General features: G+C 41.5%; 1 protein-coding gene across 1 annotated transcript in view; it reads left to right on the top strand.

The window, feature by feature from the left end:
- Positions 1–535: 535 nt before the first annotated feature.
- The window catches only part of LOC134608272 (1-phosphatidylinositol 4,5-bisphosphate phosphodiesterase gamma-1-like), a 170,475-nt gene continuing 144,050 nt past the window's right edge, over positions 536–26,960 (top strand). The window contains exon 1 of the mRNA XM_063450967.1: positions 536–2,113. Coding sequence (XP_063307037.1) covers positions 1,894–2,113 — 220 coding nt within the window. The 5' untranslated portion in view covers positions 536–1,893. The remainder of the gene's footprint in view (positions 2,114–26,960) is intronic.

The following is a 26,960-nucleotide window of genomic DNA, read 5'->3' as shown; positions in this document are numbered from 1 at the left end:
GTAAAAATTATATTTTTAGAGCTTTTTTTAGTTCTTGCTAAACATCAAAGAACAAAGTAAATTACTGCCTCCAAATCTCTCAATAAATATTGTTTATTAAGGGGTACACAGGACACCATTGAACATATTGGGATTTAATCTGCACCCTCAAATGAATCCCATTATCATTCCTGTGCTGTTCCAACATGAATGTGAATATCCAATGATTTCATCTAGAAGGGTAACAGGAGGTGGCATGAAAGGGGTGCCTGCAGGCAGTAATGGGGTGCACACAGATCAGTACAGGGGGTAAGACTTGAGGTCAGCAATTTCTGGGCTCAATACTATTATTACAGGGTTATTGTCACAATGATAAACCTCTGACAGGCGTCTTATTACTGTCCACTAGATGTCGCTATACACCACCAGTTTCTACAAATCCACTAATGTGTGTTTTTTCCCTAACTCCAACATCCAGCAAATGTTTTTTTTCTTTTTTTTTTTTAATTCCTTTCTGTTCTCTTTCCGGCCATGTGTGATTGCAGTTTCCTCTGGGCGTCCATTGCAGTAAGCAGGGATCAGACAGGAGCTGAGTGCAAGATAAGGAACAAGGATCAGCTGGTCCCACCTGACCTTCTATCTTGATCTGCCCTATCTGCCCCTGGTCAGGTCCCATCTTGAGCCAGCCTGATCTGCAATATCTGCCACTGGTAGGAACCCATCATCTGCCCTATCTTTCCCTGGTGAGGTCCCATCCTGGACCATGACTTGCAATATCTGCCCCTGGTGAGGTCCCATCCTGAGCCAGTCTGATCTGCCTTATCTGCCCCTGGTGAGGTCCCATCCTGGGCCAGCTTGATCTGCCTTATCTGCCCCTGGTGAGGTCCCATTCTGAGCCAGCCTAATCTGCCTTATCTGCCCCTGGTGAGGTCCCATCCTGGGCCAGCTTGATCTGCCTTATCTGCCCCTGGTGAGGTCCCATCCTGAGCCTGCCAGATCTGCCCCTGGTCAGGTCACCTGGCTGAACAGCTCTAGAACCCTGCTGATGACAAGTATACATTGTATTTCTACATGTTCTAGTCCTGCTCTGCACAGCTTGAGTCACTGTCTGACTCCCATCCCTCTTCCCTGGATGGCAGTATGCTCTCTCCTCCAGAGATAATGGAATATTGCAGCTCTCTGGGGAAGCTCATTGAATGTATAGAGGAGAAGACATCATGACTGTACACAGAGGAGACATCATCCTCTGCTCTCAGAGATTATCCATATAGACTCATTTACAGCCTGCTTGTCCTGACATACACATCAGGGTTGCCTGGCACAGCAATCTACTCTAGCTTCCATACATGATACATTCTTATTTATTCATCACTTAGTTTTGGACTTGGGTCAAATGTGGTTTTGGGTTTCCTGACCCCAGCTCCTTCAATTCCCACCATCAAGTTCTGGACCAGTTTGGATTTTGCTATTGGCAAGGAGTGGATTGTCCCCGGGGCTCCCATCCAATCAGTATTTGTGGAGGAGTAGCTCAAGGAGTGGCTGCGGTCCATTGGGAATCATAAATCAAGCTCTTCTCTCACTCCGGTCCTGTTATTTACATCCACTGGAAACTATTTTATTTGGATACAGGGCTTTTCATAGCGTAAACTAAGGCTATTTATATATTTGTGCGGTTTGAAGGATTTGCTTAAAGAGACGGCTGGATATAAGGATTAACTTGATTTTTGGTGCTGCTTGCCAATTGGAGGTACCTTGTTGTTTTCAGGATATTTGGTGATTTGAGGTGTATCAATGTCATTGTTACGCTCTATGTCTTGTCTATTACAGAGCATGGAGTAGTGTGCAGGTGGCCTATTCACATGTAATAACTTCCCAGGTGTTTGTCTTGTGGTGGTGGGTTGACATGCAGTGACAATGTCGGGGTGCAGAATGTCCAACATGAATGGCTTCCTAGACGAACCCCGAATAGAGACGGGGGATATGGCCAGGACCTTGCGGACCCTGGAGATGGGCACGGTACTGACTCTCTTTTACCAGAAGAAATCTCAAAGACCAGAGAGAAGGACCTTCCAGGTGAAGATGGACACCAGACAAGTTATATGGTTTAGAACCCCAGAGAAGGTGGAAGGAGACAGTAAGTACCTCACCGGTCATTTGAAGGCCTTCTGATGTTACCTCTTGCCCTAATATAATTTAGGGCTTTTCTTAACATCCATTTGTGTCTAAAAGCTATGCATTATAGAACCTATAACAAGTGTATATAAAATGTTTATCTAAATTGTAATATATCGCCTTGCTTAGAAGAATCAGTTACCCTGCTGTTTTTGTTAAATTGAAGTCCATGAGTATGTCTCTACGTATTCTACTCTATAAAAAGCTAAGGCGCAGGAGACTATAGAATAAAAAGCAGACAATGTCAGTGTATCAGCCTCAGTATTGTTAGTAGGACTGAAGTGAAGTCAACTAAATACATTTTCAATGACACCTCCCCCCCCCCCCTTCTAGTCCTTAGCCACACAAGCCCGGATGGATGGAGACTGACATAATATGTAATATATCATGAATATCAAACCATATCCTGGTCATCCAGAATCGGGTTGCATTCAACTATAGTTATTATATAGGAAACTTAGTGTAACATTTTTGTCTTGTATTTATTTCCTTTTAATGTAATAAACATTAAAATATTAAACAATATAACATATGAAAACTATGTCAATGTATCAAAAATATTAAAATATTTTTCAAAATATAAAATAATAAAAAAAAAAGCGTATCCAAAATTATTAAACAGGCCCATGATTAGTTATAACTCTCTAAAGAACTGAACTAGCCACAAGACATGTTGAGGCCACTTATCTATCAATTAGAAGACATTGCTTACAGATTTGTATGTGCATCATCACAGCTTCTGTCAACTGATACTTCACGTTCACTTCGCATCATTGCGTCAGTGTGCATGCCCAAATGGGAAATTGGTAACTCGCATCGCCTAGGTGACACAGCAGTTTCCCATGCAAATCCTGTGCCCTGGTCCACACATTAAATTCCACATCTATATATAGCGCTCTCATAGTCCGGTGTGAGTTTGGATTCCAATATTGTTGAATGGGTAAGGCAGTGGCTGAGTGACAGGCAACAGAGGGTTGTAGTCAATGGAGTATATTCGAAGCTTGGGCTTGTCACCAGTGGGGTGAATCTGTACTTGGACCCATTCTCTTTAAAAATTTTATTAGTGATATTGCAGAAGGTCTTGATGGTAAGGTATGTCTTTTTGCTGATGATACTAAGATATGTAACAGGGTTGATGTTCCAGGAGGGATAAGCCAAATGTCAAATGATTTAGGTAAACCAGAAAAAGGGTCAGAGTTGTGGAAACTGACATTAATGTGGATAAGTGCAAGATAATGCATCTTGGACATAAAAACCCAAGGGCAGAGTACAGAATATTTGATAGAGTCCTAACCTCAACATCTGAGGAAAGGGATTTAGGGGTGATTATTTCTGATGACTTAAAGGTAGGCAGACAATGTAATAGAGCAGCAGGAAATGCTAGCAGAATGCTTGGTTGTATAGGGAGAGGTATTAGCAGTAGAAAGAGGGAAGTGCTCATGCCATTGTACAGAACACTGGTGAGACCTCACTTGGAGTATTGTACACAGTACTGGAGACCATATCTTCAGAAGGATATTGATACCTTAGAGAGAGTTCAGAGAAGGGCTACTAAACTGGTTCATGGATTGCAGGATAAAACTTACCAGGAAAGGTTAAAGGATCTTAACATGTATAGCTTGGAGGAAAGACGAGACAAGGGGGATATGATAGAAACATTTTAATACATAAAGGGAATCAACACAGTAAAGGAGGAGACTATATTTAAAAGAAGAAAAACTACCACAACAAGATGACATAGTCTTAAATTAGAGGGACAAAGGTTTAAAAATAATATCAGGAAGTATTACTTTACTGAGAGGGTAGTGGATGCATGGAATAGCCTTCCAGCTGAAGTGGTAGAGGTTAACACAGTAAAGGAGTTTAAGCATGCGAGGGATAGGCATAAGGCTATCCTAACTATAAGATAAGGCCAGGGACTAATGAAAGTATTTAGAAAATTGGGCAGACTAGATGGGCAGAATGGTTCTTATCTGCCGTCACATTCTATGTTTCTATGTGTGTCTCAGGTCCTAATTACTCCTCATCCTGTTTATTGGCTGCCTGACCCCTGACTTCAGATCTTGTAATGTCTCACTACCTGCCCCGACCTTTCGACCGTCAGATCTGACTATATGTATTGTTACTTCCTGCTCCCAAACAGAGGTTTACTGAGGTTACATAGCACATGTGGCGGACTGCCACCTGATTAGAATACCACTATTCCCAATGGACTTAGCAACTCATACCCAACTACCGGTACCTCTCTCTCATACTGCTATGTTTGCCCCATGTTTTTACTCACTTCCAGGAAACGTGTCTAACTTTGGGCCTTGTTTGTGGTGTGATTGAAACCCTCTTCTCCTGATTCTATGATACTTCAACTACATAATTCAGTTTAAAATCAACAATATCCTTTTAAACTCATAATGGCCAAAGTTGATATAAATATCCTTGCAGATGTAAAAACATCTATTTCAGGTGTATTAGTCTTATCCTTACCTAACTGTAATGTAACCTTTTCGTGCTGTGGCTAAGAGAAGCAACATGCGGGGTCTAGACACCCCAAATACCTAAGGGAACCCACAATGGTTCCACATGAAAAAAACTAAATTAACTAGGACCTTCAGTGATCACTAAAAAAATACGTAGCAGTCTCAGTCTATAGCTCTCCCCAAAAACAGGCAGATTTCCTTAGACTTAAAACAAGTGAAGTGACGTGTGATAAATCAGTTTAAGCAATTACAACACCTGTGTAAGTTCACTTAAACTATACACTTAACAAAACATACAAACAACACAAATACAAATGGTGGGGCAATAAGACAATGCTTACTTTCCAAAACTGGTGAATATGTACAAAAAAAAATAATACATAAAAACACTAATAGTGTAAATAATCCTTGTGTAAATAGAATAACATGGTTCAAAGCCAAAGCAAACACTTAGTGCTGATAGTTCAGACGCTCATACCTTAAAGGTGGCCCTTAATCTTCTTGGGCAACGTTTCCAGTATAAATATAGAAATCAATGTAGAAATATTTATAATTGGTTAAACTCACATGTTACTGAGCTCCATATGATCGGCTCAGAACTGTGAAGGCTTTAGTATCGATGGATATGTATGGAGTCAATGCCCCTTTTCATGTATCGTGGTAACAAGCATAGAGTAATTTACTCTGGTAGTTAAAAAACAAGTTATGAAAAATAAAAAAATAATAAAACACATTTCACCTTTCTTCCTTCTCATTTGCACAGAGAATGTACTTAGACTCAATGAAAACACCTGTCTTCCTCCACTAACCCTTCACCACTACATGGTCTGCAGGGTGGAGGATAATATCATACCAATAAAATGTAGCTTGACAAACAGTCCATATCCCTTCCTCCACTACATGTCCTGTGGAGTTGGGGTTAAAATGATGGATGGATAGATAGAATGATTTTGAATGTTATCAGAATAATATTTTTACATCACTGGACAAATTCAGATATTTATAAAACGATAGTTCCTTTATCTGACTATAGTTCCTCAAGGACCAATGAATAAATCTATAGTTCTCTATTTCATTAGGGTCAGAGGGTCTCCTGTTCCCTTTATCACTAAGGCCAGAGGGTCCCCAGTTCCTTGTTTCACAAGGGCCAGATGATTCCCAGTTCCCTATATTACTAGGGTCAGATGGTTCCTAGATCCCTATATGATTAGGGTTAGAGGGTCCTTGAATCTCCATATCACAAGGCTCAGATGGTTCCCAGTTCTCTATATTATTATTATTTTATAATTTATATAGCGCCATCAGATTCCGTAGTGCTGTGCAATGGGTGGACTAACACACATGTAATTGTAACCAGACAACTGGATGTACAGGAACAGAGAGGTGGAGGGCCCTGCTCAATGAGCTTACATTCTAGAGGGAGTGGGGTATAGTGACACAAAAGGGTAAAAGTAGGGGTATGAAGTAGGTTGTTAGTAAAGTATTCACTGAGGGCTTAGTAGGTCATTTTGACAGTTGCAGGAGAGGAGTCATGGGGGGTGGGGGATAAAAACCTGCTAACAGTTTAATTGATATGCTTTCTTAAAGAAGTGAGTTTTCAATGATTTTTTGAATGAGTGAAGACTGGGTGAAAGTCTTACGGAGAAGGGAAGGGAGTTCCACAGAAGAGGTGCAGCCCCGGAGAAATCTTGGAGGCAAGCATTAGAGGTGGGAGTACAGACAGAGGATATACGTAGGTCTTTGGCAGAGCGTAGGGGTCTCGACGGGACATATTTGTGTATTAGGGAGGATAGGTAGGTTGGAGCAGCATTATGTAGGGACTTGTAAGCAAGCACCAGAATTTTGAATTGGTCCCTATATCTAACTGGAAGCCAATGCAGGGACTGACAGAGTGGGGAGGCGTGGGAGGTGCAAGCGGACAGGAAAATGAGCTTCTGCAATACCCTTCTCAATTTGGGAACACATAAGACCACTGAGAAGGGTATTGCAGTAGTCAAGGCAAGATAGAACAACAGCATGTTCTCTATATCCTTAGGGTCAGGGGGTTCCTTGATCCACATATAACTAGGGTCAGAGGGTCCCCGGATCCACATATAACTAGGGTCAGAGGGTCCCCGGTTCCCTATATCACTAGGGTCAGAGGGTTCCAGGTTGCCTATAACCCCAGTTCCCTTATCTTATATCACTAGGGTCAGAGTGTTCCAGGCTCCCTATATCACTAGGGTCAGGGGATCCCCAGGTCCCTATATCACTAGGGTCAGAGGGTTCCAGGTTCCCTTATCTTGTATCACTAGGGTCAGAGGGTTCCAGGTCCCCTATATCACTAGGGTCAGGGGGTCCCCAGTTCCCTATATCACTAAGGTCAGAGGGTTCCAGGTTCCCTATATTACTAGGGTCAGAGGGTTCCAGGTTCCCTATATCACTAGGGACAGAGGATTCCAGGTTCCCTATATCACTAAGGTCAGAGGGTTCCAGGTTCCCTATATCACTAAGGCCAGAGGGTTCCAGGTTCCCTATATCACTAGGGACAGAGAGTTCCAGGTTCCCTGTATCACTAAGGTCAGATGGTTCCAGGTTTCCTATATCACTAGGGTCAGAGAGTTCCAGGTTCCCTATATCACTAGGGACAGAGGATTCCAGGATTCCAGGTTTCCTATATCACTAGGGTCAGAGAGTTCCAGGTTCCCTATATCACTAGGGACAGAGGATTCCAGGATTCCAGGTTTCCTATATCACTAAGGTCAGAGGGTTCCAGGTTTCCTATATCACTAGGGTCAGAGAGTTCCAGGTTCCCTATATCACTAGGGACAGAGGATTCCAGGTTTCCTATATCACTAAGGTCAGAGGGTTCCAGGTTTCCTATATCACTAGGGTCAGAGAGTTCCAGGTTCCCTGTATCACTAAGGTCAGATGGTTCCAGGTTCCCTATATCACTAAGGTCAGAGAGTTCCAGGTTCCCTATATCACTAGGGACAGAGGATTCCAGGATTCCAGGTTTCCTATATCACAAAGGTCAGAGGGTTCCAGGTTTCCTATATCACTAAGGTCAGAGAGTTCCAGGTTTCCTATATCATTAGGGTCAGAGAGTTCCAGGTTTCCTATATCACTAGGGTCAGAGAGTTCCAGGTTCCCTATATCACTAGGGACAGAGAGTTCCAGGTTCCCTGTATCACTATGGTCAGATGGTTCCAGGTTTCCTATATCACTAGGGTCAGAGAGTTCCAGGTTCCCTATATCACTAGGGAAAGAGGATTCCAGGATTCCAGGTTTCCTATATCACTAAGGTCAGATGGTTCCAGGTTTCCTATATCACTAAGGTCAGAGGGTTCCAGGTTCCCTATATCACCAGGGACAGAGAGTTCCAGGTTCCCTGTATCACTAAGGTCAGATGGTTCCAGGTTTCCTATATCACTAGGGTAAGAGAGTTCCAGGTTCCCTGTATCACTAAGGTCAGATGGTTCCAGGTTCCCTATATCACTAAGGTCAGAGAGTTCCAGGTTCCCTATATCACTAGGGACAGAGGATTCCAGGATTCCAGGTTTCCTATATCACGAAGGTCAGAGGGTTCCAGGTTTCCTATATCACTAAGGTCAGAGAGTTCCAGGTTTCCTATATCATTAGGGTCAGAGAGTTCCAGGTTTCCTATATCACTAGGGTCAGAGAGTTCCAGGTTCCCTATATCACTAGGGACAGAGAGTTCCAGGTTCCCTGTATCACTATGGCCAGATGGTTCCAGGTTTCCTATATCACTAGGGTCAGAGAGTTCCAGGTTCCCTATATCACTAGGGACAGAGGATTCCAGGATTCCAGGTTTCCTATATCACTAAGGTCAGAGGGTTCCAGGTTTCCTATATCACTAAGGTCAGAGGGTTCCAGGTTCCCTATATCACTAGGGACAGAGAGTTCCAGGTTCCCTGTATCACTAAGGTCAGATGGTTCCAGGTTTCCTATATCACTAGGGTCAGAGAGTTCCAGGTTCCCTATATCACTAGGGACAGAGGATTCCAGGTTTCCTATATCACTAAGGTCAGAGGGTTCCAGGTTTCCTATATCACTAGGGTCAGAGAGTTCCAGGTTCCCTGTATCACTAAGGTCAGATGGTTCCAAGTTTCCTATATCACTAGGGTCAGAGAGTTCCAGGTTTCCTATATCACTAGGGTCAGAGAGTTCAAGGTTTCCTATATCACTAGGGTCAGAGAGTTCCAGGTTTCCTATATCACTAGGGTCAGAGAGTTCCAGGTTTCCTATATCACTAGGGTCAGAGAGTTCCAGGTTTCCTATATCACTAAGGTCAGATAGTTCCAGGTTTCCTATATCACTAGGGTCAGAGAGTTCCAGGTTTCCTATATCACTAGGGTCAGAGAGTTCCAGGTTTCCTATATCATCCTATATCAGCCCTTAATCTTCTTGGGCAACGTTTCCAGTATAAATATAGAAATCAATGTAGAAATATTTATAATTGGTTAAACTCACATGTTACTGAGCTCCATATGATCGGCTCAGAACTGTGAAGGCTTTAGTATCGATGGATATGTATGGAGTCAATGCCCCTTTTCATGTATCGTGGTAACAAGCATAGAGTAATTTACTCTGGTAGTTAAAAAACAAGTTATGAAAAATAAAAAAATAATAAAACACATTTCACCTTTCTTCCTTCTCATTTGCACAGAGAATGTACTTAGACTCAATGAAAACACCTGTCTTCCTCCACTAACCCTTCACCACTACATGGTCTGCAGGGTGGAGGATAATATCATACCAATAAAATGTAGCTTGACAAACAGTCCATATCCCTTCCTCCACTACATGTCCTGTGGAGTTGGGGTTAAAATGATGGATGGATAGATAGAATGATTTTGAATGTTATCAGAATAATATTTTTACATCACTGGACAAATTCAGATATTTATAAAACGATAGTTCCTTTATCTGACTATAGTTCCTCAAGGACCAATGAATAAATCTATAGTTCTCTATTTCATTAGGGTCAGAGGGTCTCCTGTTCCCTTTATCACTAAGGCCAGAGGGTCCCCAGTTCCTTGTTTCACAAGGGCCAGATGATTCCCAGTTCCCTATATTACTAGGGTCAGATGGTTCCTAGATCCCTATATGATTAGGGTTAGAGGGTCCTTGAATCTCCATATCACAAGGCTCAGATGGTTCCCAGTTCTCTATATTATTATTATTTTATCATTTATATAGCGCCATCAGATTCCGTAGTGCTGTGCAATGGGTGGACTAACACACATGTAATTGTAACCAGACAACTGGATGTACAGGAACAGAGAGGTGGAGGGCCCTGCTCAATGAGCTTACATTCTAGAGGGAGTGGGGTATAGTGACACAAAAGGGTAAAAGTAGGGGTATGAAGTAGGTTGTTAGTAAAGTATTCACTGAGGGCTTAGTAGGTCATTTTGACAGTTGCAGGAGAGGAGTCATGGGGGGTGGGGGATAAAAACCTGCTAACAGTTTAATTGATATGCTTTCTTAAAGAAGTGAGTTTTCAATGATTTTTTGAATGAGTGAAGACTGGGTGAAAGTCTTACGGAGAAGGGAAGGGAGTTCCACAGAAGAGGTGCAGCCCCGGAGAAATCTTGGAGGCAAGCATTAGAGGTGGGAGTACAGACAGAGGATATACGTAGGTCTTTGGCAGAGCGTAGGGGTCTCGACGGGACATATTTGTGTATTAGGGAGGATAGGTAGGTTGGAGCAGCATTATGTAGGGACTTGTAAGCAAGCACCAGAATTTTGAATTGGTCCCTATATCTAACTGGAAGCCAATGCAGGGACTGACAGAGTGGGGAGGCGTGGGAGGTGCAAGCGGACAGGAAAATGAGCTTCTGCAATACCCTTCTCAATTTGGGAACACATAAGACCACTGAGAAGGGTATTGCAGTAGTCAAGGCAAGATAGAACAACAGCATGTTCTCTATATCCTTAGGGTCAGGGGGTTCCTTGATCCACATATAACTAGGGTCAGAGGGTCCCCGGATCCACATATAACTAGGGTCAGAGGGTCCCCGGTTCCCTATATCACTAGGGTCAGAGGGTTCCAGGTTGCCTATAACCCCAGTTCCCTTATCTTATATCACTAGGGTCAGAGTGTTCCAGGCTCCCTATATCACTAGGGTCAGGGGATCCCCAGGTCCCTATATCACTAGGGTCAGAGGGTTCCAGGTTCCCTTATCTTGTATCACTAGGGTCAGAGGGTTCCAGGTCCCCTATATCACTAGGGTCAGGGGGTCCCCAGTTCCCTATATCACTAAGGTCAGAGGGTTCCAGGTTCCCTATATTACTAGGGTCAGAGGGTTCCAGGTTCCCTATATCACTAGGGACAGAGGATTCCAGGTTCCCTATATCACTAAGGTCAGAGGGTTCCAGGTTCCCTATATCACTAAGGCCAGAGGGTTCCAGGTTCCCTATATCACTAGGGACAGAGAGTTCCAGGTTCCCTGTATCACTAAGGTCAGATGGTTCCAGGTTTCCTATATCACTAGGGTCAGAGAGTTCCAGGTTCCCTATATCACTAGGGACAGAGGATTCCAGGATTCCAGGTTTCCTATATCACTAGGGTCAGAGAGTTCCAGGTTCCCTATATCACTAGGGACAGAGGATTCCAGGATTCCAGGTTTCCTATATCACTAAGGTCAGAGGGTTCCAGGTTTCCTATATCACTAGGGTCAGAGAGTTCCAGGTTCCCTATATCACTAGGGACAGAGGATTCCAGGTTTCCTATATCACTAAGGTCAGAGGGTTCCAGGTTTCCTATATCACTAGGGTCAGAGAGTTCCAGGTTCCCTGTATCACTAAGGTCAGATGGTTCCAGGTTCCCTATATCACTAAGGTCAGAGAGTTCCAGGTTCCCTATATCACTAGGGACAGAGGATTCCAGGATTCCAGGTTTCCTATATCACAAAGGTCAGAGGGTTCCAGGTTTCCTATATCACTAAGGTCAGAGAGTTCCAGGTTTCCTATATCATTAGGGTCAGAGAGTTCCAGGTTTCCTATATCACTAGGGTCAGAGAGTTCCAGGTTCCCTATATCACTAGGGACAGAGAGTTCCAGGTTCCCTGTATCACTATGGTCAGATGGTTCCAGGTTTCCTATATCACTAGGGTCAGAGAGTTCCAGGTTCCCTATATCACTAGGGAAAGAGGATTCCAGGATTCCAGGTTTCCTATATCACTAAGGTCAGATGGTTCCAGGTTTCCTATATCACTAAGGTCAGAGGGTTCCAGGTTCCCTATATCACCAGGGACAGAGAGTTCCAGGTTCCCTGTATCACTAAGGTCAGATGGTTCCAGGTTTCCTATATCACTAGGGTAAGAGAGTTCCAGGTTCCCTGTATCACTAAGGTCAGATGGTTCCAGGTTTCCTATATCACTAGGGTCAGAGAGTTCCAGGTTCCCTATATCACTAGGGACAGAGGATTCCAGGATTCCAGGTTTCCTATATCACTAGGGTCAGAGAGTTCCAGGTTCCCTATATCACTAGGGACAGAGGATTCCAGGATTCCAGGTTTCCTATATCACTAAGGTCAGAGGGTTCCAGGTTTCCTATATCACTAGGGTCAGAGAGTTCCAGGTTCCCTATATCACTAGGGACAGAGGATTCCAGGTTTCCTATATCACTAAGGTCAGAGGGTTCCAGGTTTCCTATATCACTAGGGTCAGAGAGTTCCAGGTTCCCTGTATCACTAAGGTCAGATGGTTCCAGGTTCCCTATATCACTAAGGTCAGAGAGTTCCAGGTTCCCTATATCACTAGGGACAGAGGATTCCAGGATTCCAGGTTTCCTATATCACAAAGGTCAGAGGGTTCCAGGTTTCCTATATCACTAAGGTCAGAGAGTTCCAGGTTTCCTATATCATTAGGGTCAGAGAGTTCCAGGTTTCCTATATCACTAGGGTCAGAGAGTTCCAGGTTCCCTATATCACTAGGGACAGAGAGTTCCAGGTTCCCTGTATCACTATGGTCAGATGGTTCCAGGTTTCCTATATCACTAGGGTCAGAGAGTTCCAGGTTCCCTATATCACTAGGGAAAGAGGATTCCAGGATTCCAGGTTTCCTATATCACTAAGGTCAGATGGTTCCAGGTTTCCTATATCACTAAGGTCAGAGGGTTCCAGGTTCCCTATATCACCAGGGACAGAGAGTTCCAGGTTCCCTGTATCACTAAGGTCAGATGGTTCCAGGTTTCCTATATCACTAGGGTAAGAGAGTTCCAGGTTCCCTGTATCACTAAGGTCAGATGGTTCCAGGTTCCCTATATCACTAAGGTCAGAGAGTTCCAGGTTCCCTATATCACTAGGGACAGAGGATTCCAGGATTCCAGGTTTCCTATATCACGAAGGTCAGAGGGTTCCAGGTTTCCTATATCACTAAGGTCAGAGAGTTCCAGGTTTCCTATATCATTAGGGTCAGAGAGTTCCAGGTTTCCTATATCACTAGGGTCAGAGAGTTCCAGGTTCCCTATATCACTAGGGACAGAGAGTTCCAGGTTCCCTGTATCACTATGGCCAGATGGTTCCAGGTTTCCTATATCACTAGGGTCAGAGAGTTCCAGGTTCCCTATATCACTAGGGACAGAGGATTCCAGGATTCCAGGTTTCCTATATCACTAAGGTCAGAGGGTTCCAGGTTTCCTATATCACTAAGGTCAGAGGGTTCCAGGTTCCCTATATCACTAGGGACAGAGAGTTCCAGGTTCCCTGTATCACTAAGGTCAGATGGTTCCAGGTTTCCTATATCACTAGGGTCAGAGAGTTCCAGGTTCCCTATATCACTAGGGACAGAGGATTCCAGGTTTCCTATATCACTAAGGTCAGAGGGTTCCAGGTTTCCTATATCACTAGGGTCAGAGAGTTCCAGGTTCCCTGTATCACTAAGGTCAGATGGTTCCAAGTTTCCTATATCACTAGGGTCAGAGAGTTCCAGGTTTCCTATATCACTAGGGTCAGAGAGTTCAAGGTTTCCTATATCACTAGGGTCAGAGAGTTCCAGGTTTCCTATATCACTAGGGTCAGAGAGTTCCAGGTTTCCTATATCACTAGGGTCAGAGAGTTCCAGGTTTCCTATATCACTAAGGTCAGATAGTTCCAGGTTTCCTATATCACTAGGGTCAGAGAGTTCCAGGTTTCCTATATCACTAGGGTCAGAGAGTTCCAGGTTTCCTATATCATCCTATATCAGCCCTTAATCTTCTTGGGCAACGTTTCCAGTATAAATATAGAAATCAATGTAGAAATATTTATAATTGGTTAAACTCACATGTTACTGAGCTCCATATGATCGGCTCAGAACTGTGAAGGCTTTAGTATCGATGGATATGTATGGAGTCAATGCCCCTTTTCATGTATCGTGGTAACAAGCATAGAGTAATTTACTCTGGTAGTTAAAAAACAAGTTATGAAAAATAAAAAAATAATAAAACACATTTCACCTTTCTTCCTTCTCATTTGCACAGAGAATGTACTTAGACTCAATGAAAACACCTGTCTTCCTCCACTAACCCTTCACCACTACATGGTCTGCAGGGTGGAGGATAATATCATACCAATAAAATGTAGCTTGACAAACAGTCCATATCCCTTCCTCCACTACATGTCCTGTGGAGTTGGGGTTAAAATGATGGATGGATAGATAGAATGATTTTGAATGTTATCAGAATAATATTTTTACATCACTGGACAAATTCAGATATTTATAAAACGATAGTTCCTTTATCTGACTATAGTTCCTCAAGGACCAATGAATAAATCTATAGTTCTCTATTTCATTAGGGTCAGAGGGTCTCCTGTTCCCTTTATCACTAAGGCCAGAGGGTCCCCAGTTCCTTGTTTCACAAGGGCCAGATGATTCCCAGTTCCCTATATTACTAGGGTCAGATGGTTCCTAGATCCCTATATGATTAGGGTTAGAGGGTCCTTGAATCTCCATATCACAAGGCTCAGATGGTTCCCAGTTCTCTATATTATTATTATTTTATCATTTATATAGCGCCATCAGATTCCGTAGTGCTGTGCAATGGGTGGACTAACACACATGTAATTGTAACCAGACAACTGGATGTACAGGAACAGAGAGGTGGAGGGCCCTGCTCAATGAGCTTACATTCTAGAGGGAGTGGGGTATAGTGACACAAAAGGGTAAAAGTAGGGGTATGAAGTAGGTTGTTAGTAAAGTATTCACTGAGGGCTTAGTAGGTCATTTTGACAGTTGCAGGAGAGGAGTCATGGGGGGTGGGGGATAAAAACCTGCTAACAGTTTAATTGATATGCTTTCTTAAAGAAGTGAGTTTTCAATGATTTTTTGAATGAGTGAAGACTGGGTGAAAGTCTTACGGAGAAGGGAAGGGAGTTCCACAGAAGAGGTGCAGCCCCGGAGAAATCTTGGAGGCAAGCATTAGAGGTGGGAGTACAGACAGAGGATATACGTAGGTCTTTGGCAGAGCGTAGGGGTCTCGACGGGACATATTTGTGTATTAGGGAGGATAGGTAGGTTGGAGCAGCATTATGTAGGGACTTGTAAGCAAGCACCAGAATTTTGAATTGGTCCCTATATCTAACTGGAAGCCAATGCAGGGACTGACAGAGTGGGGAGGCGTGGGAGGTGCAAGCGGACAGGAAAATGAGCTTCTGCAATACCCTTCTCAATTTGGGAACACATAAGACCACTGAGAAGGGTATTGCAGTAGTCAAGGCAAGATAGAACAACAGCATGTTCTCTATATCCTTAGGGTCAGGGGGTTCCTTGATCCACATATAACTAGGGTCAGAGGGTCCCCGGATCCACATATAACTAGGGTCAGAGGGTCCCCGGTTCCCTATATCACTAGGGTCAGAGGGTTCCAGGTTGCCTATAACCCCAGTTCCCTTATCTTATATCACTAGGGTCAGAGTGTTCCAGGCTCCCTATATCACTAGGGTCAGGGGATCCCCAGGTCCCTATATCACTAGGGTCAGAGGGTTCCAGGTTCCCTTATCTTGTATCACTAGGGTCAGAGGGTTCCAGGTCCCCTATATCACTAGGGTCAGGGGGTCCCCAGTTCCCTATATCACTAAGGTCAGAGGGTTCCAGGTTCCCTATATTACTAGGGTCAGAGGGTTCCAGGTTCCCTATATCACTAGGGACAGAGGATTCCAGGTTCCCTATATCACTAAGGTCAGAGGGTTCCAGGTTCCCTATATCACTAAGGCCAGAGGGTTCCAGGTTCCCTATATCACTAGGGACAGAGAGTTCCAGGTTCCCTGTATCACTAAGGTCAGATGGTTCCAGGTTTCCTATATCACTAGGGTCAGAGAGTTCCAGGTTCCCTATATCACTAGGGACAGAGGATTCCAGGATTCCAGGTTTCCTATATCACTAGGGTCAGAGAGTTCCAGGTTCCCTATATCACTAGGGACAGAGGATTCCAGGATTCCAGGTTTCCTATATCACTAAGGTCAGAGGGTTCCAGGTTTCCTATATCACTAGGGTCAGAGAGTTCCAGGTTCCCTATATCACTAGGGACAGAGGATTCCAGGTTTCCTATATCACTAAGGTCAGAGGGTTCCAGGTTTCCTATATCACTAGGGTCAGAGAGTTCCAGGTTCCCTGTATCACTAAGGTCAGATGGTTCCAGGTTCCCTATATCACTAAGGTCAGAGAGTTCCAGGTTCCCTATATCACCAGGGACAGAGGATTCCAGGATTCCAGGTTTCCTATATCACAAAGGTCAGAGGGTTCCAGGTTTCCTATATCACTAAGGTCAGAGAGTTCCAGGTTTCCTATATCATTAGGGTCAGAGAGTTCCAGGTTTCCTATATCACTAGGGTCAGAGAGTTCCAGGTTCCCTATATCACTAGGGACAGAGAGTTCCAGGTTCCCTGTATCACTATGGTCAGATGGTTCCAGGTTTCCTATATCACTAGGGTCAGAGAGTTCCAGGTTCCCTATATCACTAGGGAAAGAGGATTCCAGGATTCCAGGTTTCCTATATCACTAAGGTCAGATGGTTCCAGGTTTCCTATATCACTAAGGTCAGAGGGTTCCAGGTTCCCTATATCACCAGGGACAGAGAGTTCCAGGTTCCCTGTATCACTAAGGTCAGATGGTTCCAGGTTTCCTATATCACTAGGGTAAGAGAGTTCCAGGTTCCCTGTATCACTAAGGTCAGATGGTTCCAGGTTCCCTATATCACTAAGGTCAGAGAGTTCCAGGTTCCCTATATCACTAGGGACAGAGGATTCCAGGATTCCAGGTTTCCTATATCACGAAGGTCAGAGGGTTCCAGGTTTCCTATATCACTAAGGTCAGAGAGTTCCAGGTTTCCTATATCATTAGGGTCAGAGAGTTCCAGGTTTCCTATATCACTAGGGTCAGAGAGTTCCAGGTTCCCTATATCACTAGGGACAGAGAGTTCCAGGTTCCCTGTATCACTATGGCCAGATGGTTCCAGGTTTCCTATATCACTAGGGTCAGAGAGTTCCAGGTTCCCTATATCACTAGGGACAGAGGATTCCAGGATTCCAGGTTTCCTATATCACTAAGGTCAGAGGGTTCCAGGTTTCCTATATCACTAAGGTCAGAGGGTTCCAGGTTCCCTATATCACTAGGGACAGAGAGTTCCAGGTTCCCTGTATCACTAAGGTCAGATGGTTCCAGGTTTCCTATATCACTAGGGTCAGAGAGTTCCAGGTTCCCTATATCACTAGGGACAGAGGATTCCAGGTTTCCTATATCACTAAGGTCAGAGGGTTCCAGGTTTCCTATATCACTAGGGTCAGAGAGTTCCAGGTTCCCTGTATCACTAAGGTCAGATGGTTCCAAGTTTCCTATATCACTAGGGTCAGAGAGTTCCAGGTTTCCTATATCACTAGGGTCAGAGAGTTCAAGGTTTCCTATATCACTAGGGTCAGAGAGTTCCAGGTTTCCTATATCACTAGGGTCAGAGAGTTCCAGGTTTCCTATATCACTAGGGTCAGAGAGTTCCAGGTTTCCTATATCACTAAGGTCAGATAGTTCCAGGTTTCCTATATCACTAGGGTCAGAGAGTTCCAGGTTTCCTATATCACTAGGGTCAGAGAGTTCCAGGTTTCCTATATCACTAAGGTCAGAGGGTTCCAGGTTTCCTATATCACTAGGGACAGAGAGTTCCAGGTTCGTTCCCTATATCACTAGGGTCAGAGAGTTCCAGGTTCCCTATATCACTAAGGTCAGAGGGTTCCAGGTTCCCTATATCACTAGGGTCAGAGAGTTCCAGGTTTCCTATATCACTAAGGTCAGATAGTTCCAGGTTTCCTATATCACTAGGGTCAGAGGGTTCCAGGTTTCCTATATCACTAGTGTCAGAGAGTTCCAGGTTCCCTATATCACTAAGGTCAGAGGGTTCCAGGTTCCCTATATCAATAGGGTCAGAGGGTTCCAGGTTCCCTATATCACTAGGGACAGAGAGTTCCAGGTTCCCTATATCACTAGGGTCAGAGAGTTCCCAGTTCAATATGTCAGTAGGATCAGAGGGTTCCAATTCCCTATATCACTAGTATCACTGCACACCAGGATTGACTGGTGCCAGTGCTTTGGTATCTGTCTAAAACCAGGATCTCAGTCTTGTAATGCAATATGTAGCCAGAGAATCATGGGAGTTGTAGTTCAGCAACATCTGGAGAACCAGAGTTTGAAATTATATAAAGTAACTTCACTTTGTCGTGTCGTGGTTCTGGTGACCCTTTGAGTACTTGTGTATTTTGATATTCTGAGTTGGCTTGTGATTCCTCTGAAGAGCTTGATTCCTTTCCATTTCAGCCATTTGACATAGGCCCAAAAACAACAACAAAAATAAACTCACAACTCTTTCAATTATACAAAATAGAAAAATATAACTGCACGAACATAGCAGCAGACTGAATTAAGTATGGGGGGCTTAGATGTCACCGGCAATGCTCCTGCCATTTAACAATCACAGTGCTCAAAACCAACCGCCCTGCCATTCTAAGTCAACATGTTATAAATCTATACGTATCAATGTGTTATAATTATATACGTATCAACGTGTTATAATTATATACGTATCAACGTGTTAGAATTCTATACGTACCAACATGTTGTAATTCCATACGTACCAAGGTGTTATAATTATATACGTATCACATGCCACCATAGGCTGTCTGGCTTGAGCATACTGGCGTCAGACGCCAATTTTACACAGAATATTCGTTCCGACCTTGCTAGACGTTGCCAGACGTTGAGTTATAATTCTATACGTACCAACATGTTATTATTTTATACGTATTTTTCTAAACAGAACCATGTTTGAGTTAATACTGTTTAGTGAACATGGCCCAAAATAGTAATGTAGAACACAATCTTTACTTGTCGTTAATAAATATTCTGGCTTTAAGAAGTGATTTTGCTGCTTTTACCTCTTAGCAGCCAGAGTCAGATAACTCTGTATCCGAGGTCTAGGCTAGGACTGCAATCAGCCATGTGGAGACATGCCACAAAACGGTGTCTGTTAGGGTTATGTGGCGACCACCCGGATAGGAACACGGGTTTCGCCGCCAAGTACGTCTTTTCCCCCTCTCAGGAACCAGTAGTAGTATTATAGAAGAGTATAGTTTCCCAAGTAATGTAAGTCCAGAGCAGATATAGCTTTCCCCCACAGACATTAGTCGAGACTGAATGCTGGGAGTGAACGGACTTTATTAGGGGCCACACATGGCCTTTTATGCATAGACCCCTACATAGGTTTCTCACACAAACATACAGGGTCCTCTGTGCCTGAGAGATAATTGCGTGAGAACAAACTAAAACTCAATTATATCTCAGGTACAGAAAAATCTCCAATATTTTAAAACACCCCAAAACAGATATTTAACAACCAGGCACCCCCTCACGTCGTATATCCCCGGATAGCCTGGATCTGAGTACACAACATATCAAAAGGTGCTCAGATCCCATGAACACAACTGAAACGCCACCAGGGTAAAGTTTTGACAGATCGCAAATGAGGCGCCTGCCCAAAATAGTTCCAGGAGAAAGGTGGTGATGGTCGGTCTCTTTCGGGATCACAAAAACTAATAAAATAACAAACGTATGCTTTAGTTGTTATATAGAAAGTGTTCACCTCATCCATGTGAACGATTTCACCGAACAGTGCTCTTCCACGATTTAAAGAAACGAACGTGGCAAGTATGAAAGTTCAGCACTGTTCGCGATGTCGAGTGTCCGCTGCTTGCATTCGTGCGAACAAGATGGCCGCTAAAAGGTGTTCGTGCATACAAACACTTAGAACACTGAGGTGTGAATCGTTATTAAGGTGTCAATTGGAGTAAAAACTTCAGTCTCTAGGTTCCTGAGTGAATTGACATATTTTCAGGGTAAATGTTCAGATTCGTTTGGACTCACGGTGAAATGTGCAGATTCAGATTCTTAGGACCACTATAGTGCCCTGAGGGCGCCACCACCCTCAGGGTCCCACTCCCGTGGCGCTGAAGGGGGAGGAAGGGGTTAATCCCTTACCTTTTTTTCCAGCGCCGGGCGGGGAGCTCTCCTCCTGCTCTCCGCCTCCTCGGCTGAATGCGCATGCGCGGCAGGAGCCACCCGCGCATTCAGCCGGTCTCATAGGAAAGCAATTACAATGCTTTCCTATGGACGCTGGCGTCTTCTCACTGTGATTTTCACAGTGAGAAGCACGCAAGCGCCTCTAGCGGCTGTCAATGAGACAGCCACTAGAGGCTGGCTTAACCCTAATATAAACATAGCAGTTTCTCTGAAACTGCTATGTTTATATAAAAAAGGGTTAACCCTAGCTGGACCAGGCACCCAGACCACTTCATTAAGCTGAAGTGGCCTGGGTGCCTATAGTGGTCCTTTAAGGTGAATGGGCAGATTCTCAAAGTGAATAGGCAGATTCTTAGGATGTATGAGGAGATTTGTGGGGTAACTAGGCAGATTCACAGCCTTTCAGGTTGAATGGGAAGATTCATATGGTCTCAGGGTGAATTGCTCAGAGTCTCAGGGTGAATTGGAAGATTGCTAAATTAGCAGATTCTCAGGGTCTCACGGTAATCAACGGTTAATCTAGATACCCACATCCCTTTATCCTGCAGTTTGGCGCCTCCATGGTAGCTCCCTGTCAAGCATTGTTATAAACGATGTCCTTAGGACCTGGCAGCCACCATAGAGAGAGCATACAGATAGAAAAGAGAGGACAGTGTTTCTGTTTCCCCAACTCATTTGCATTGTGTGCCCTGGCCGTGCCTCTACTGAACTGTGATGTTAATTGCTAAATAGTTATTACAAATGTAAAAATAAAACATAGTATTACATGGTTACAAATAATTAACACAAAGTACGGGTGGTTTCTATATGTTTTATTCAATGGTCACCCTTAAAAGTACATTGCAATGGAAACATTTTTTTTAACAGCTTTGCCCTCAATGATAACATACATTTAATTACGCATTTTGCATTGGAGGTACATCTAAAAACAGCTTGCAATAGCTTCTAACCCCGCCCAGACTTTCTGTGTCTGTCCAATCACAGACTTCCCAATGCAGCTCAATGAGAAGTCTTTGCAAGGCAGGTGCTCTGGGCCATTGATTACTCTTGAGTTTATCTCCACTGAGCTAACCAAACCAGGAAGTAACAGGTGCAGGTGCTTGATTGACAGCTGGGGCATGCAACCAGGTTAATTTATAAAAGTGTTCATTTCTATTGAAATCTTCACATTTTGTAAAATGAAAAAAGAGGACACCCACATAAAGATGTAGTCCTTTAGGTGTGTGGAGTGTCCCTTTAAGTAGGGATACCATATCCAGGATGTTTTCTAAGACACATATAATTTATACAAATTGATGGGCAACATACAGAAAGTGCTGCCCTGCAGTATGTGGACGTCACGTACTGCAGGTAGTAAATTAGGTGATAAATCAATCAGGGATCCTGCCGCATGTACGTTAACCATAATACAGGGCAGAATATACATTATCTATAATACAGGGCAGAATATACGTTATCTATAATACAGGGCAGAATATATGTTATCTATAATACAGGGCAGAATATACGTTATCTATAATACAGGGCAGAATATACGTTATCTATAATACAGGGCAGAATATACGTTATCTATAATACAGGGCAGAATATACGTTATCTATAATACAGGCAGAATATACGTTATCTATAATACAGGGCAGAATATACGTTATCCATAATACAGGGCAGAATATACGTTATCTATAATACAGGGCAGAATATACGTTATCTATAATACAGGGCAGAATATACGTTATCTATAATACAGGGCAGAATATACGTTATCTATAATACAGGGCAGAATATACGTTATCTATAATACAGGGCAGAATATACGTTATCTATAATACAGGGCAGAATATACGTTATCCATAATACAGGGCAGAATATACGTTATCCATAATACAGGGCAGAATATACGTTATCTATAATACAGGGCAGAATATACGTTATCTATAATACAGGCAGAATATACGTTATCCATAATACAGGGCAGAATATACGTTATCTATAATACAGGGCAGAATATACGTTATCTATAATACAGGCAGAATATACGTTATCCATAATACAGGCAGAATATACGTTATCTATAATACAGGGCAGAATATACGTTATCCATAATACAGGGCAGAATATACGTTATCTATAATACAGGGCAGAATATACGTTATCTATAATACAGGGCAGAATATACGTTATCTATAATACAGGGCAGAATATACGTTATCTATAATACAGGGCAGAATATACGTTATCCATAATACAGGGCAGAATATACGTTATCCATAATACAGGGCAGAATATACGTTATCTATAATACAGGCAGAATATACGTTATCTATAATACAGGGCAGAATATACGTTATCCATAATACAGGGCAGAATATACGTTATCCATAATACAGGGCAGAATATACGTTATCCATAATACAGGGCAGAATATACGTTATCTATAATACAGGGCAGAATATACGTTATCTATAATACAGGCAGAATATACGTTATCTATAATACAGGCAGAATATACGTTATCTATAATACAGGCAGAATATACGTTATCTATAATACAGGGCAGAATATACGTTATCTATAATACAGGCAGAATATACGTTATCCATAATACAGGGCAGAATATACGTTATCTATAATACAGGGCAGAATATACGTTATCCATAATACAGGGCAGAATATACGTTATCCATAATACAGGGCAGAATATACGTTATCTATAATACAGGGCAGAATATAGGTTATCTATAATACAGGCAGAATATACGTTATCTATAATACAGGGCAGAATATACGTTATCCATAATACAGGGCAGAATATACGTTATCTATAATACAGGGCAGAATATAGGTTATCTATAATACAGGCAGAATATACGTTATCCATAATACAGGGCAGAATATACGTTATCTATAATACAGGGCAGAATATACGTTATCCATAATACAGGGCAGAATATACGTTATCCATAATACAGGGCAGAATATACGTTATCTATAATACAGGGCAGAATATAGGTTATCTATAATACAGGCAGAATATACGTTATCTATAATACAGGGCAGAATATACGTTATCTATAATACAGGCAGAATATACGTTATCCATAATACAGGGCAGAATATACGTTATCTATAATACAGGGCAGAATATACGTTATCTATAATACAGGGCAGAATATACGTTATCTATAATACAGGGCAGAATATACGTTATCTATAATACAGGGCAGAATATACGTTATCCATAATACAGGGCAGAATATACGTTATCTATAATACAGGGCAGAATATACGTTATCTATAATACAGGGCAGAATATACGTTATCCATAATACAGGGCAGAATATACGTTATCTATAATACAGGGCAGAATATACGTTATCTATAATACAGGGCAGAATATACGTTATCTATAATACAGGGCAGAATATACGTTATCCATAATACAGGGCAGAATATACGTTATCTATAATACAGGCAGAATATACGTTATCTATAATACAGGGCAGAATATACGTTATCTATAATACAGGGCAGAATATAGGTTATCTATAATACAGGGCAGAATATACGTTATCCATAATACAGGGCAGAATATACGTTATCTATAATACAGGCAGAATATACGTTATCCATAATACAGGGCAGAATATACGTTATCTATAATACAGGGCAGAATATACGTTATCTATAATACAGGGCAGAATATACGTTATCCATAATACAGGCAGAATATACGTTATCTATAATACAGGGCAGAATATACGTTATCTATAATACAGGGCAGAATATACGTTATCTATAATACAGGGCAGAATATACGTTATCCATAATACAGGGCAGAATATACGTTATCTATAATACAGGGCAGAATATAGGTTATCTATAATACAGGGCAGAATATACGTTATCTATAATACAGGGCAGAATATACATTATCTATAATACAGGGCAGAATATACGTTATCTATAATACAGGGCAGAATATACGTTATCTATAATACAGGGCAGAATATACGTTAACCATAATACAGGGCAGAATATACGTTAACCATAATACAGGGCAGAATATACGTTATCTATAATACAGGGCAGAATATACGTTATCTATAATACAGGGCAGAATATACGTTATCTATAATACAGGGCAGAATATACGTTATCCATAATACAGGGCAGAATATACGTTATCTATAATACAGGGCAGAATATACGTTATCTATAATACAGGGCAGAATATAGGTTATCTATAATACAGGGCAGAATATACGTTATCCATAATACAGGGCAGAATATACGTTATCTATAATACAGGGCAGAATATACGTTATCCATAATACAGGGCAGAATATACGTTATCCATAATACAGGGCAGAATATACGTTATCCATAATACAGGGCAGAATATACGTTATCTATAATACAGGGCAGAATATACGTTATCTATAATACAGGGCAGAATATACGTTATCTATAATACAGGGCAGAATATACGTTATCTATAATACAGGGCAGAATATACGTTATCTATAATACAGGGCAGAATATACGTTATCTATAATACAGGGCAGAATATACGTTATCTATAATACAGGGCAGAATATACGTTATCCATAATACAGGGCAGAATATACGTTATCTATAATACAGGCAGAATATACGTTATCTATAATACAGGGCAGAATATACGTTATCTATAATACAGGGCAGAATATACGTTATCTATAATACAGGCAGAATATATGTTATCTATAATACAGGGCAGAATATACGTTATCTATAATACAGGGCAGAATATACGTTATCCATAATACAGGGCAGAATATACGTTATCCATAATACAGGGCAGAATATACGTTATCTATAATACAGGGCAGAATATACATTATCTATAATACAGGGCAGAATATACGTTATCCATAATACAGGGCAGAATATACGTTATCTATAATACAGGGCAGAATATACGTTATCCATAATACAGGGCAGAATATACGTTATCTATAATACAGGGCAGAATATACGTTATCTATAATACAGGCAGAATATACGTTATCTATAATACAGGGCAGAATATACGTTATCTATAATACAGGGCAGAATATACGTTATCTATAATACAGGGCAGAATATACGTTATCTATAATACAGGGCAGAATATACGTTATCTATAATACAGGGCAGAATATACGTTATCTATAATACAGGGCAGAATATACGTTATCTATAATACAGGCAGAATATACGTTATCTATAATACAGGGCAGAATATACGTTATCTATAATACAGGGCAGAATATACGTTATCTATAATACAGGGCAGAATATACGTTATCTATAATACAGGGCAGAATATACGTTATCCATAATACAGGGCAGAATATACGTTATCCATAATACAGGGCAGAATATACGTTATCCATAATACAGGGCAGAATATACGTTATCTATAATACAGGGCAGAATATACGTTATCTATAATACAGGGCAGAATATACGTTATCTATAATACAGGGCAGAATATACGTTATCTATAATACAGGGCAGAATATACGTTATCTATAATACAGGGCAGAATATACGTTATCCATAATACAGGGCAGAATATACGTTATCTATAATACAGGGCAGAATATACGTTATCTATAATACAGGCAGAATATACGTTATCTATAATACAGGGCAGAATATACGTTATCTATAATACAGGGCAGAATATACGTTATCTATAATACAGGGCAGAATATACGTTATCTATAATACAGGCAGAATATACGTTATCCATAATACAGGCAGAATATACGTTATCTATAATACAGGCAGAATATACGTTATCTATAATACAGGGCAGAATATACGTTATCTATAATACAGGGCAGAATATACGTTATCTATAATACAGGGCAGAATATACGTTATCCATAATACAGGGCAGAATATACGTTATCTATAATACAGGGCAGAATATACGTTATCCATAATACAGGCAGAATATACGTTATCTATAATACAGGGCAGAATATACGTTATCTATAATACAGGGCAGAATATACGTTATCTATAATACAGGCAGAATATACGTTATCTATAATACAGGCAGAATATACGTTATCTATAATACAGGGCAGAATATACGTTATCTATAATACAGGGCAGAATATACGTTATCTATAATACAGGGCAGAATATACGTTATCTATAATACAGGGCAGAATATACGTTATCTATAATACAGGGCAGAATATACGTTATCTATAATACAGGGCAGAATATACGTTATCTATAATACAGGCAGAATATACGTTATCTATAATACAGGGCAGAATATACGTTATCTATAATACAGGGCAGAATATACGTTATCCATAATACAGGGCAGAATATACGTTATCTATAATACAGGGCAGAATATACGTTATCTATAATACAGGGCAGAATATACGTTATCTATAATACAGGCAGAATATACGTTATCTATAATACAGGGCAGAATATACGTTATCTATAATACAGGCAGAATATACGTTATCTATAATACAGGGCAGAATATACGTTATCTATAATACAGGCAGAATATACGTTATCTATAATACAGGGCAGAATATACGTTATCTATAATACAGGCAGAATATACGTTATCTATAATACAGGCAGAATATACGTTATCTATAATACAGGGCAGAATATACGTTATCTATAATACAGGGCAGAATATACGATATCTATAATACAGGGCAGAATATACGTTATCTATAATACAGGCAGAATATACGTTATCTATAATACAGGGCAGAATATA

The sequence above is a fragment of the Pelobates fuscus genome, chromosome 4, assembly GCF_036172605.1.
Source record: "Pelobates fuscus isolate aPelFus1 chromosome 4, aPelFus1.pri, whole genome shotgun sequence".
Classification (NCBI taxonomy): Eukaryota; Metazoa; Chordata; class Amphibia; order Anura; family Pelobatidae; genus Pelobates; species Pelobates fuscus.
Note: the sequence above shows the minus strand (reverse complement) of the source record. Positions and strands in the feature narration are given on the sequence as shown.